The sequence below is a fragment of the Cystoisospora suis genome, assembly GCF_002600585.1.
Source record: "Cystoisospora suis strain Wien I chromosome Unknown contig_5768, whole genome shotgun sequence".
Taxonomy (NCBI): domain Eukaryota; phylum Apicomplexa; class Conoidasida; order Eucoccidiorida; family Sarcocystidae; genus Cystoisospora; species Cystoisospora suis.
In genome coordinates, this window is record NW_027158558.1 from 1 (window position 1) to 10,598 (window position 10,598).

At 54.2% G+C, this 10,598-nt stretch overlaps 1 protein-coding gene across 1 annotated transcript; it reads right to left on the bottom strand.

The window, feature by feature from the left end:
- Positions 1-563: 563 nt before the first annotated feature.
- CSUI_009563 (uncharacterized protein) lies at positions 564-10,388 on the bottom strand (the record flags this gene model as incomplete). The annotated part of the gene is made up of 16 exons (XM_068069678.1): positions 564-1,224; positions 1,735-1,770; positions 2,149-2,205; positions 2,768-2,822; positions 3,446-3,722; positions 4,171-4,269; positions 4,961-5,054; positions 5,375-5,470; positions 5,859-6,040; positions 6,984-7,095; positions 8,373-8,410; positions 8,716-8,811; positions 9,097-9,280; positions 9,617-9,732; positions 10,014-10,077; positions 10,267-10,388. Coding segments are annotated over 16 exons (1,737 nt in total), but the record flags the coding sequence as incomplete, so codon positions are not given.
- Positions 10,389-10,598: the final 210 nt, after the last annotated feature.

The following is a 10,598-nucleotide window of genomic DNA, read 5'->3' on the forward strand; positions in this document are numbered from 1 at the left end:
GATGACACTCGGTATCGACCTTCTCCGATAGGTATACCGGGAGTCGGGAAGATCTTCCGACCGTTGTACGCATACTGTGGTTGGCACTTCACAGTTTCTGGTTCGTGTAGGCGCACACATGCGCAACAACCTTGCGCGTCGCGGCATGCGGCCTGTTTCCGAGCACTAGGCAGATGTGAAAGCCGCTGCTAGCCTGTTGATAGCTTTCCACTCGTGGAACTGCCTTTCCAGGTTAAAGTCTGCTTTGAGAGTTGACTAAGTCTCCGGGGTGCTCATGGTAATAGGAACTCGGACGTACAGAAATTGGGAATCACAGTTCGAGACTAAAAATATTCTCCCACATCACGGTGGCCGGCGGGGGTGAGGAACAGGTGGGAACAGCCTCCTGCCGCTATATAAAGGCACACGACTTCCAAGCCCGTCGCGAAGCAGGAGTGTGCTGGCGAACAAGGCGCTTATATCTAGTGTGCTTCGGGTGGGGCGAACCACCGACTGGCTGCCGGGAATGAGAGCCCGTCCGCGACTGTGAGTAAAAGTGAAGCCTGCACTGCCTCAGCAACATGTTTTCATTCGTGTTAGATGTTGGAGGACTCTGATACCATGAACACAGACTGATCCACGACACACGGACCGCAAGGCTAAAGGCCAGGCCGGTTCACATCGGAGAACTATGCTTCACCATTACATCACCTTCTGTGGACGGCAGGTTGACACGGCCCCGACGCTATACGTAACGACTCTCATCGCATGGCACTGCAGAGTTGTGTAAGAAAACGACATGAAACCAAGTTGTGCCGGAGTTGACCGCTTCGCTGAGGGGACTCCCCGAATCCAGTGCCTAGAAAAGCCGCCTCTGTACAATCATCACACTCCTGTCCAGTTACGTCCACCGTCGTTGCCGTCAGCTGTGTCGGTCCGCTCCCAGCGATACATTGCCCTCCCTTGAGCGCCCACCCCTTCAGCAAATGCGGCCGCACACGGGGCCTGGCTTGGTGACGAATATTGATGTGCCCTTCACGCAGGCGGCGAGTTACCACCCGGTGAATGGCTGCCAGGCGTTCACCGTGGTCTTCCTGAGATGCTAGAGCCACGCTCTCCTTGAGGACGTCCCGATCACGCAAACTCGCGCTTTTTCGGTGCCGGACGGGTCCTAACTGCGGAGTCAGTGGATTCAGTAAGAACCGGAAATTTGTCTACAGACGGATCATGCTTGGAGGTGTCGAGCTGCAGGAAATGAACAACGGAAGACCACAGCTCTTGGACAGAAGCAGACGGCTACACGCACGCAACTCCCAGCCATCGGGAAAACCATCCTTCCATGCATCATATACACGCAAAGTCCAAAGGACCGCCGCCTGGAGTTGGACTGTGTACGACGACTGCCCGTTGAGCGACAGTGATCATAACCTCTGCAAACAAGACCACGTGTCCCGCCCATCGTCGAATCATGCGGCAACTGGCTGGTGCGACCTTTGCTCAAACCGAAGATGTTCCGTTTATCAAATTCGTCTACCCCAAGGTGTCAAACACAATGCACGGACCGAAGTGTGGGAGACAAGAAGGATCGGATCGCTCCGGTCAGCCTTATTCAGGAGAGACTGGAAACCCCTTCATCCTTCTCGACGCGCCTGGCCGCCGCGGTGCATTATCAGAAGCCTCACCCAAAAGCTTTTCTGTGGTGAATTTCACCTTGGCTTAGTCAGATGCTGTCCTAGCAACCATTCGCCAGCTTACCGTCTTGAGAACCCCCAGAGCAGAACCTAATGTTGTCTGCGGATAAAAGTAGAAACAAGTTACGACCCACAGAAGACGCGTCACCTTCAGGCAGTGTTGATATCAAAGGTCTGCACACTGTCTCGAAACTGATAACTCGTTTGTACCGACAGGCGGGCACAGGACGCGCCCAGAAACCAAGCATACGGAAAGGCACAGCTCAACCTTAAACACGTCTCCTCACGCAGTAAGTATATATGAAGACCCGCACCGCGTAGCCAGACAGCAACATTACAGACGCAGCCCCTTCCAAAGCCACTATATAGCATTCCATCGCAGCTAGCAATAAAAAAGACTACTCCAGGCCTTTCAAAAAACAGAGATGCCTCGTAAAGTCGAGGTCTTCCTGTCATCGCCGACAACTGCCAAACTTACCTTCACTATGGCATGTTGCTTTTCCTGCTGTTGCACTCTTTTCAATAACGCAACCAGCTGCACACACAGTGTGAGTCGGGACGGGTGGTGCAGCCATCGAGAAAGCATTCTGCGCGAAATCCGCCGACGTCACGCACCGCCCCGGAAATATGAGGGCTAGAGAAGTCAGAGCACAGTAGCATTTTCGGAGGTACTGAATGACGAACCAAGCGGTGTTCCAGGGCGGCTATTCAAGAGCAGAAAGGTCGTTACCAGCAACGGAAGAGAGCTAACTCGGAAACTAGACCCTCCCCGGAGACCGGGAGAGAGCTCAGCCTACCAAAGAACACACCCCTATTCTCCGGCACCTGCTACGTTTTCACACATAGAAACCCGGTGCACTGTTCGTAGACTAAGGCACTCTGAACCCTACAAACGAGGTTCTCGGAATCTCGGCAGATTCGAGACGCCTGCAAGCGCCGCCGAGCCTCATCAGTCTGAAGGATATCTGATACTTGAGTGATCCCATGCTTATCGCTGCCCCCCCGAACAAAAAACCGCAAAACCGTACTCTCCAAGCTTTTTGCTTGCCCGCCCAAGCCCCAGCCATTGATCCAGGAGCCCGCCCATGTCAACTTACCGACTCCTGGGCGGCAAAAGCCTTTTCTAGTTGAGACGCGACCAGCTCGACCCTCCTGCACACAAAAGAGCATTCACTGGCTGTTCCCATATGCGGCCAGCTGAAATGTCACCTGGTTTACTAGTGGAGCGCAGACGTCTCCACCCGAATGTCCTCCACGAAAAGATTGCATCCAGCCCCGCGATAGCCAGCGGGAGAGATTTCAGTTAAACCACACAGAACCGCGTGCACATTCGGCAACTGCGCGCCACCGTACCATTCCAGATAAATGGAACCGATTCAGAAGTCGCTACGTCACCATGAATAGCGAAATACACAAGCGGGCAAGAAACCGTGCATGCCCGCAGCCTGGCTCCTACCGTGACTCGGTCAGACTAAGGCTCTTGACTCCGTCAAAACTCGGGCCAGCGTCTGCACAGGCTCCCCCACGGTCGGCAACAGACTGCTGCCCGGTAAACCCCACCATCGGCAGCCTTCGGGGACAACTTCGCCTCTGTCCGGTACACATTTTTGCCCTCCTCCTCTCTTGCTACTTCAGAAACAGCTGGGCTCACCAAAGCCTACTATGTTCACAGCGTACACGACACGTACAGACAATGGCGCGAGCTTCTGCAGGACAGACACAGTAATATACAAAGAAGGCGACCGTGTGTAGCAGCGAAACCCGGCGGCACTTACCCCGAACTTTCTGCAAAGGGAGAAAGAAATTCGTGCAGCTTCTCTATCATTTTTTCTGGTTTCCACTCATCGGGCAAATCCTCCAGCTCGGCGGCAGCCGCTGCGCACCCACCCAACTGCCTTTGCTTTTCCCGCGCTCTTTGCTGTCGTCGACGCTCCAAAAATTCCTCTTGCTCGTCCAGCTGTCGCTGCACCACCTGCAGCCGCGCTGCCAGCTGGTCTAGAACCTCCTCAGAAAACCCGCTTGACACGAGGAAATCCAAAGCAGTTAGCTGACCTGCAAGCCAAGATTTGAAGAGTCACGTCAGTACACCGACACGTCGGTCCACGCTCCAACATATACGACAAGTCGACGGCGACGTTGAAACTAACTGCAGAGCCCCCCCCCCCTCGCTCCTGAGTGTTCCGCTGCCAACGCTCACCATAGGCGTCTCGATGCTAGGTTTCACAAACACGCTTACGGTAGCTGTCTCGCAGCGGCTCCTGACATTTCAGTTTCAAAAGCGAGAACGAAGACTCCTCGCACTGAAGGCCCGCAGCCATACTAGACCAAACACTACATGATGAAACAAAAGTCTCCTTCAGAGACTTAAAGCACAAGTTGTCGTGTACGGCGTCGAACACGACTTAGCTGCCAAGTCCAGGTGGTGATTCATTGCACAACTCGCCTGACAGCCGGCTACAAACCCCTCATATGCACCACTGTCACCTCATATGAAACGTACTCGCTAGGTCTCTGGTGTCCCCACTGAAGTTCTTCCAGGCCTCGACCGGAACGTGTCCCGCCACCTCCTGTCCCTTGGAATACACCTCCTCGAACACCTCTGCACAACACAGCAGAGAGTACTGTTGCCAAAAGGCTCCGCCCCACCAGATGACTAATTAACGCGCAAGAACCGCGTGAGTAGCCGAAGCAACACTCTGAGGAGAAATATCCTCATGTACTTAGGCTCTGGGCTGTAAATGCACGAATGAGTAATCGACATACTTCTTGTATGCGTATCCCAAGCGAGCAAAACCCCGCCTCACGAAAGCGCGAGGGTTGGGCACCAGGGCAAGTCTGTTCCTCACTGATGAAACAAAAGACTCCACTAGGCCACAGCAATTCTAGAATTCCAGAGAAGCAAAAACGCGCGCTTAAGAGAAACAGTCGGCAACGAGAGCCATAAAAACAACAGCACACTGACATGCGCGCCTAATGAACCGAATACAAACGAAGGAGTCCTTCTCTAGTTCATCTAAGATGAATGTCCAGCTGAGAAACACGTTCTCGCAAAACGTACACCTACATTGGGAAAACGACAAAACCTTCCAAGCAAAGAGAAACAAGCGACCAGGGAGTTCGATGACCGGCGCTGTGGTGACAAGCGCACCCGCTTGAATAAGAACGCCACCAAGAGAAACAGCACTACTGAGGCAGGCGAACTCCGCGCATGGGTGGGCAACCAGGGTTCTCTCGAAGAGGGGGGAGATACAACCAAAAAAGATATTCGAAGACATGTGCACGCTACTTACGGTCAAGACGGCGCGTTATTGCCTCGGCTCGTCGATGCACGTTCGCCGCCGCAATCCTTTCATTCTTTAGTCCATCCTGAAACAAGAACCCCGTCTGCCACAGCACCGCATCCCTTACAAAACCCTATCGCGCGGAGAAGTGGTCCAAGGCAGTCGCGGCAGCAGACACTTCAGAGTTCCGATCTGCGCTGCCACGCTCTCCGCTAAAATACTTCGCCCCACAGCGGGACGTAAAAACAAGGCGACTGGGACAAAAAAGAACAGCCCTTGAGTCGGTAGCTGTGGTGTAGCACTCGGAAACAGCTACCGCTTACTGAATGGAAAAGCAAACTCCGGCCTTAATCAGGGCGTAGATGCAGCCCCAGCCCGAGAGTCTATCCTGCAGCCGACACTACACACTGCACTGGTTCCTACCTCGATTTGTATCGGGGCGTTCTCAAGCCGTGCACAAGGGCGACGGAGAGCAGTCCCACTAGCGCACGTGCGCTGAAGATACGTCGGCGCAACAAGCTAAGAACAGACACAGAAGGACCAGACGGGCCCCCAGACGCTGGTGGAGTTTCCTGAGGCGTGGCTGCTAGTGTTTCCAAGGACAGGAGACACCAGCAACGCCCCCTCAAAACAGACGGTTTCCGCTAGACAACAGAAGCACATGACGGTCAAGCTTACACCCCCAGAGCCGAACTTCAGCTGATCGCTCGAACGCTGTGAACGTCCCCTATGCTAGTTTCTCGTGCACATGGGCAGACCCAAAACGCACGCAGCCGACTTTTACGTTGCGAGAGGTCACCGTCCTTGCGAACAAGGGTGGAGTTGACCACGTCACATACACCCCGATCCGGACATCCACGTACACGACCGCGCGCGCTGACATACGCTACAGGGGAGAAAGGGATACCTTGACGTCATTGACGAGGTCATCCACTGCGAGGCATTCCTCGGGACAGTACACGTCGAAAAGGTCGACGTCTACAGGGTCACCCTCCGGAGTGAACTGTGTGCGACCGAAAAGTACGTTCTGTAACGGTACGTCCGTTGCCACGTAGTTCTTCACCGAACGGTCCAGGGCCTGGCGTTGCTCTGCGCACAGATACATGCGTGGAGGAGCAAACGAAACTTCAGACACAGAGGCGCTGTGTCGGATAAAGCAGCAGCTGCAAAAAGGCACGGAATACGACGCGCTGAGCTTTTTACTGAAACTTCAAGGTCGATTTCTTGCTTGGGGGCCCAGAAATACTGATCCTACCCGGGGCACGATGCATACGGCAGATAGCTTCCTCTGTGTCACCCCCGAAGCTTCTGTCTCAGGAACACCTCGGACAGAACATAAAAATTCACCTCGGCGTTCATCGTGCCGCACATGTCTGCTACGCGCTTTTGGAGAAATGCAGTCCTGCATGCTGAAAGATCCACAAACGTGGAACCGCGCCTCACGGTTGAGACTGACGCGAAGACGGGTCTATGCACGCAACGCAAAATCGCTCCTTTTCGACGCCAAACGACAAACGGACGAGCCCGATAAAACCGATCACTCCGAAGGTGTTTCGTGAGACAAACACCCAGCCAGACATTCAACCCGCGCTACGAGAGGCCAGGACCACAGTGTGTCCGGCGGCGAGATCGCACCTGACACATTTCCACTGCTTCAGAGCTGCCTGGAAGGGTTCAAAAACGAGGCATGTTGCCACGCAAAGAAAAGTAGAACTTTTGCATGGCTTGAGTGAAGGCGCTCCGCATACTTTGTTATGTGATCTGTTGGCAAACGACTGAGCTCTAGCCGAACGATGCAGGCAACATGCCTCGTATCTAAACCATTCCAGACACCTCTCAAGCGCTGGAAACGTCAGGTGCGATCTCCCCGCCGGACAGACAAGCTCTGTTAGATACGCGGGCTGGCCTCCCCGCCACAAAGATTTCCATGAGATGCGCTGGAACAGCATGCTTGCAAAGAACACGCGGAACTAGCGATCATCGACACCTCAGGTATGCTGTCCAGTGAAGCGCCCTCGCAAAGCACCCTTACCTTCGAGAACTCCGTTGAGACGAAGTACGTAGCCAGCGCCGGATTCTTCAGGCAACTGTTCCTCCTCCTTGTGTATCAGTTCTAGTAAACCCAAATGAGACGAATACTCTCTCTGAAGAACAAAACGACCAGGTAACACTGCTACGGTTCCACACTAAGGCGGCGCCCCTCGATACCGACCTCCGCAGCCGGAGCTGTACGAGTTCACCGTACGCCAAACACGTGGTTTACGAGACAGACAGGCTCAGCCTTACACCGTTTGTGTAAAAGACAACTGTCCCTCTAGGCCCACGCAAGTAGAAACGCCCGGCAATCGCAAGAGACTGCTATAGTCCTGACGTCACACCAGGCGCGGGACAGGCGCGTATGGACAAGACACACTGACTACAATGAAGTGCATGGAGCAAACTGTGCACGAACACGGCCACATACCGGCTATGTAGCACGGTACAAAAAGCGCGAGTAGGCGGAGGTTTCAAAAGCAATAGGTATGGCGTCCCAGCTGGGAGAAGCAGACAAAAGCAACCGAGGGACACGGCAGTTCAAAGCTGCCACGGGAATCAGCCCCTCCGCGCAAGACTAGAGACGAAGCCATCTCAGACAGCTGACATGCTTCCAACACTTCGTTCACGCTGTTCGACTGGTTCACGTGGAAACTTATCTGCAGACACCCTTCGCTCCTGAGAGTTCTACGACTTCAAGTCTGTGCTTGTCCAGTGAATGTTCTAACATCCTGCAAAAGCTATTTTCAGGCGGAAAGTCTCTCAGCTGATGCACATTTCAGTCGTTGCATCACTGGGTCAATACTACGGAGGTCTAATCCGCCGGCTGCTTATCAGACAAACCAAGAAATCCGGTCTTGACAGATTCTACGTGGAGAGAGTCGCTGGCTTCAACGTGTTCTATAACCGTAAGGTAAAGAAATGAAAGGAACAAAATTTGCTTCGCGTCTTTCTGTCCCGTATGTGTCCGGGTCACGCACCTGATTGAAACCAGCAGCTTCACGTCTTTTCGGGCGCTGTCACTCTAGAATATAGATCTAGTGAACAGCCGCCAGTTTGTCTCAGTATCTGCTGTGAAACAGTGTAAGCCCCGCGTCTACATCCGCGCGCCTGGAATAGCTGCCACTAGATGCGGACTGGACAACAGCATCTGCCAAAGGCGAAGCGCCGGCTGCAGTTGCCTGACAGTATTGCTGACGTGGTGCGCCACCGGCAAGTAATGTGGCTTCGAAAACACGGGCATACCGGAGCAAGCATTCATTCAGACATCGTGTCCTACCATTGAAACAATGGCCTGAGGAACCTCTCTGATGAGACGCTCATACCGATCCTTCGCACTCTCCCGCTGGAACTGGCAATAGCCGTGTACCTTGACTTCCTCCCTTACTTCGTAGAGCCGATCCAGGCTGTCATCAAAACGAGCTTCTAAAAAAGACAGAAGCGCCGATGAACGCAAGAGCACGGATAGTACAGAACAACAATGGCAGCTGCCGAAGAAGGGCGAGACGGATCCGTAGCTCCTAAAAACCTCAACAGCAATCATGGCTACATCTCCCTTCACGTGCCGTTAGTCGGCGGCAAACACAACTACGGAAAGCCAGGTGCTACCAGTAGGAACCGCCTCAGTCGGCCTACGGTGCGCCTCTAACAAAGCCGTGACTGTTCCTAGGAAGACGGGCCGCAGTGCAGGTGAGGTCTGATACTGCATTGCCCCACGTGCAGAGTCCTACCTGAATCGATTTTCTTCCCACTGAACTGCTGGAAAGCCCACTCGGGATCCACTTTCCTGAATCGGATCTCCACGTTCATCGGTTCCGCTCCCAGATCTGCACGCCGATGAGTTGAGCAGCTCAGACAACCCACCTTCAACGAGTGAGACCTCGTGCTGGGAACAAATCCTACCTAGCGCTGCTGTGTGTGCAGTGCCTAGAAGCTCTCCTGACTGCGCATCATACTGTAACAGCCAGACACCCGATATCAGCAGCCGTGAACTGAGAGACACGTTCACGTGAGGCTACCGCAAACTCCGGGTACCAAGCAGCGACTTTCCTCCGAACAGCGCAGTGCCTGCCGGGGACGGCGCGCCACTCTTCTCACCACAGTTTCCTTACCAAAAGTCCTCAGCCGGGAAGATAGCGCCTGCGAGGCAAAATGTTCAAGAGCGTCACCGCCTAGGACAGCACGATGCTCGAACACCTCCGGCGGAGCCTGCCGTTCCTTCAACACCTTCACCTTCTCTTGCAGCTCTCTAAAAATGTCATTCTCGTACCGGACATCCGCCTTCTGCAACGCCATCTACACGAAGGAGTCCGCCGGAACAGGAAGAAACAAAGGCAAGACTCAACTGCAAGGGTACTCCCTTGCACTCAGAACACGAAGCAACAATTTCCAGCGGAGTACGCGCCGCGACTCGGTAGCTCCCGTGTCACCCCGCTGTCCCGAAAAGCCTACAAGAAGCAACCCACAGGACGGTCTGCAGCTGGTGCGCTGCTTCCTTCTTTCTCTAATTTTCCCTGTGAGCTCTAAGCGCACGCCAGGGGCATTGCGTTAAGCACATGGCATGAAGAAATATGGACAGTCACGGAACTAGACCGAAGTCGGAAACCGGCACGACTCTGACACTTTTCAGACCTTGGAAATTGACGCCGAAACAGCACGGTTCCGGGACACCTTCCTGGATGGTTTCGCTCTCCCGCTTCCAGCGCCACTACGTAAGAGAGGTCCCGAAGCTCGTCGATCCTGTAATGCTGCATTACCCAGGAATGGCACAAGCACATACCACCCTCGAGAGCTGACGACGCAGTCCAGACAGGTATCAATTTGGCAGTCACCGTGGACAGCGCGCGCCCCAGTCCCAGCGAGGGTGCATGACTGTGAGCCCTCATTACACCGGACGGTGAAACAAACAGGCGTATACGATAATACGGAAAAACTGAGACTCCCTCCGACCGCCTGCTGAGTTCGGTGTCTAGCAGTCGCGTTGTGGCGGACACCGATCCCGTCAGGAAGAACAAGAGCGGTCCCTTACATTCGGAATCCTCGTCGCCGTTCTGTTCAAGAAGGTCAGCCGCCAGAGCGTGCGGCGCATCCGCCTGCAACAGGGAAGCAACGCAGGAGCGCGAGGGTACTCTATGTCCACTGAGCTACAGTCACTAAAACATGACCGAGCTAATAGACCCCAGGCAAAGCATAAAGTCTCGTGAAAGAAACAGACAAGGAGTCTACTGCCCCGCAGCGACTGATGCGCGAGAGACACAGAATGCGCCCAGCTATCGGCTTACACTAGAAATTGATTCGCAAGAGCTGCTCTTCCCGCGAGACAGGGCCAAGCCAACCCTGCCAACCGAGTCCCCAACTAAAAAACGCGTCCGACGCCGCCCACCGCCAACATCGCTTCCCCTTGCTGACGCCGCTGCGCAAACAAACGCACAAAAGGATTTCTCTCCTGACAGCAGTAACGAAACATCGGGCTGCAGGTAGCAGGGGGAGACTCCCAGCTGTTGCAGCGCGCACCTGCTCTTTGATTGGGGAAGAAGCGATCAAAACCAAGAGAAAAGATAAACTCCATATTCACGGCCCAGCAAGCACCGCGAACTCGAATCATATGAGTCCT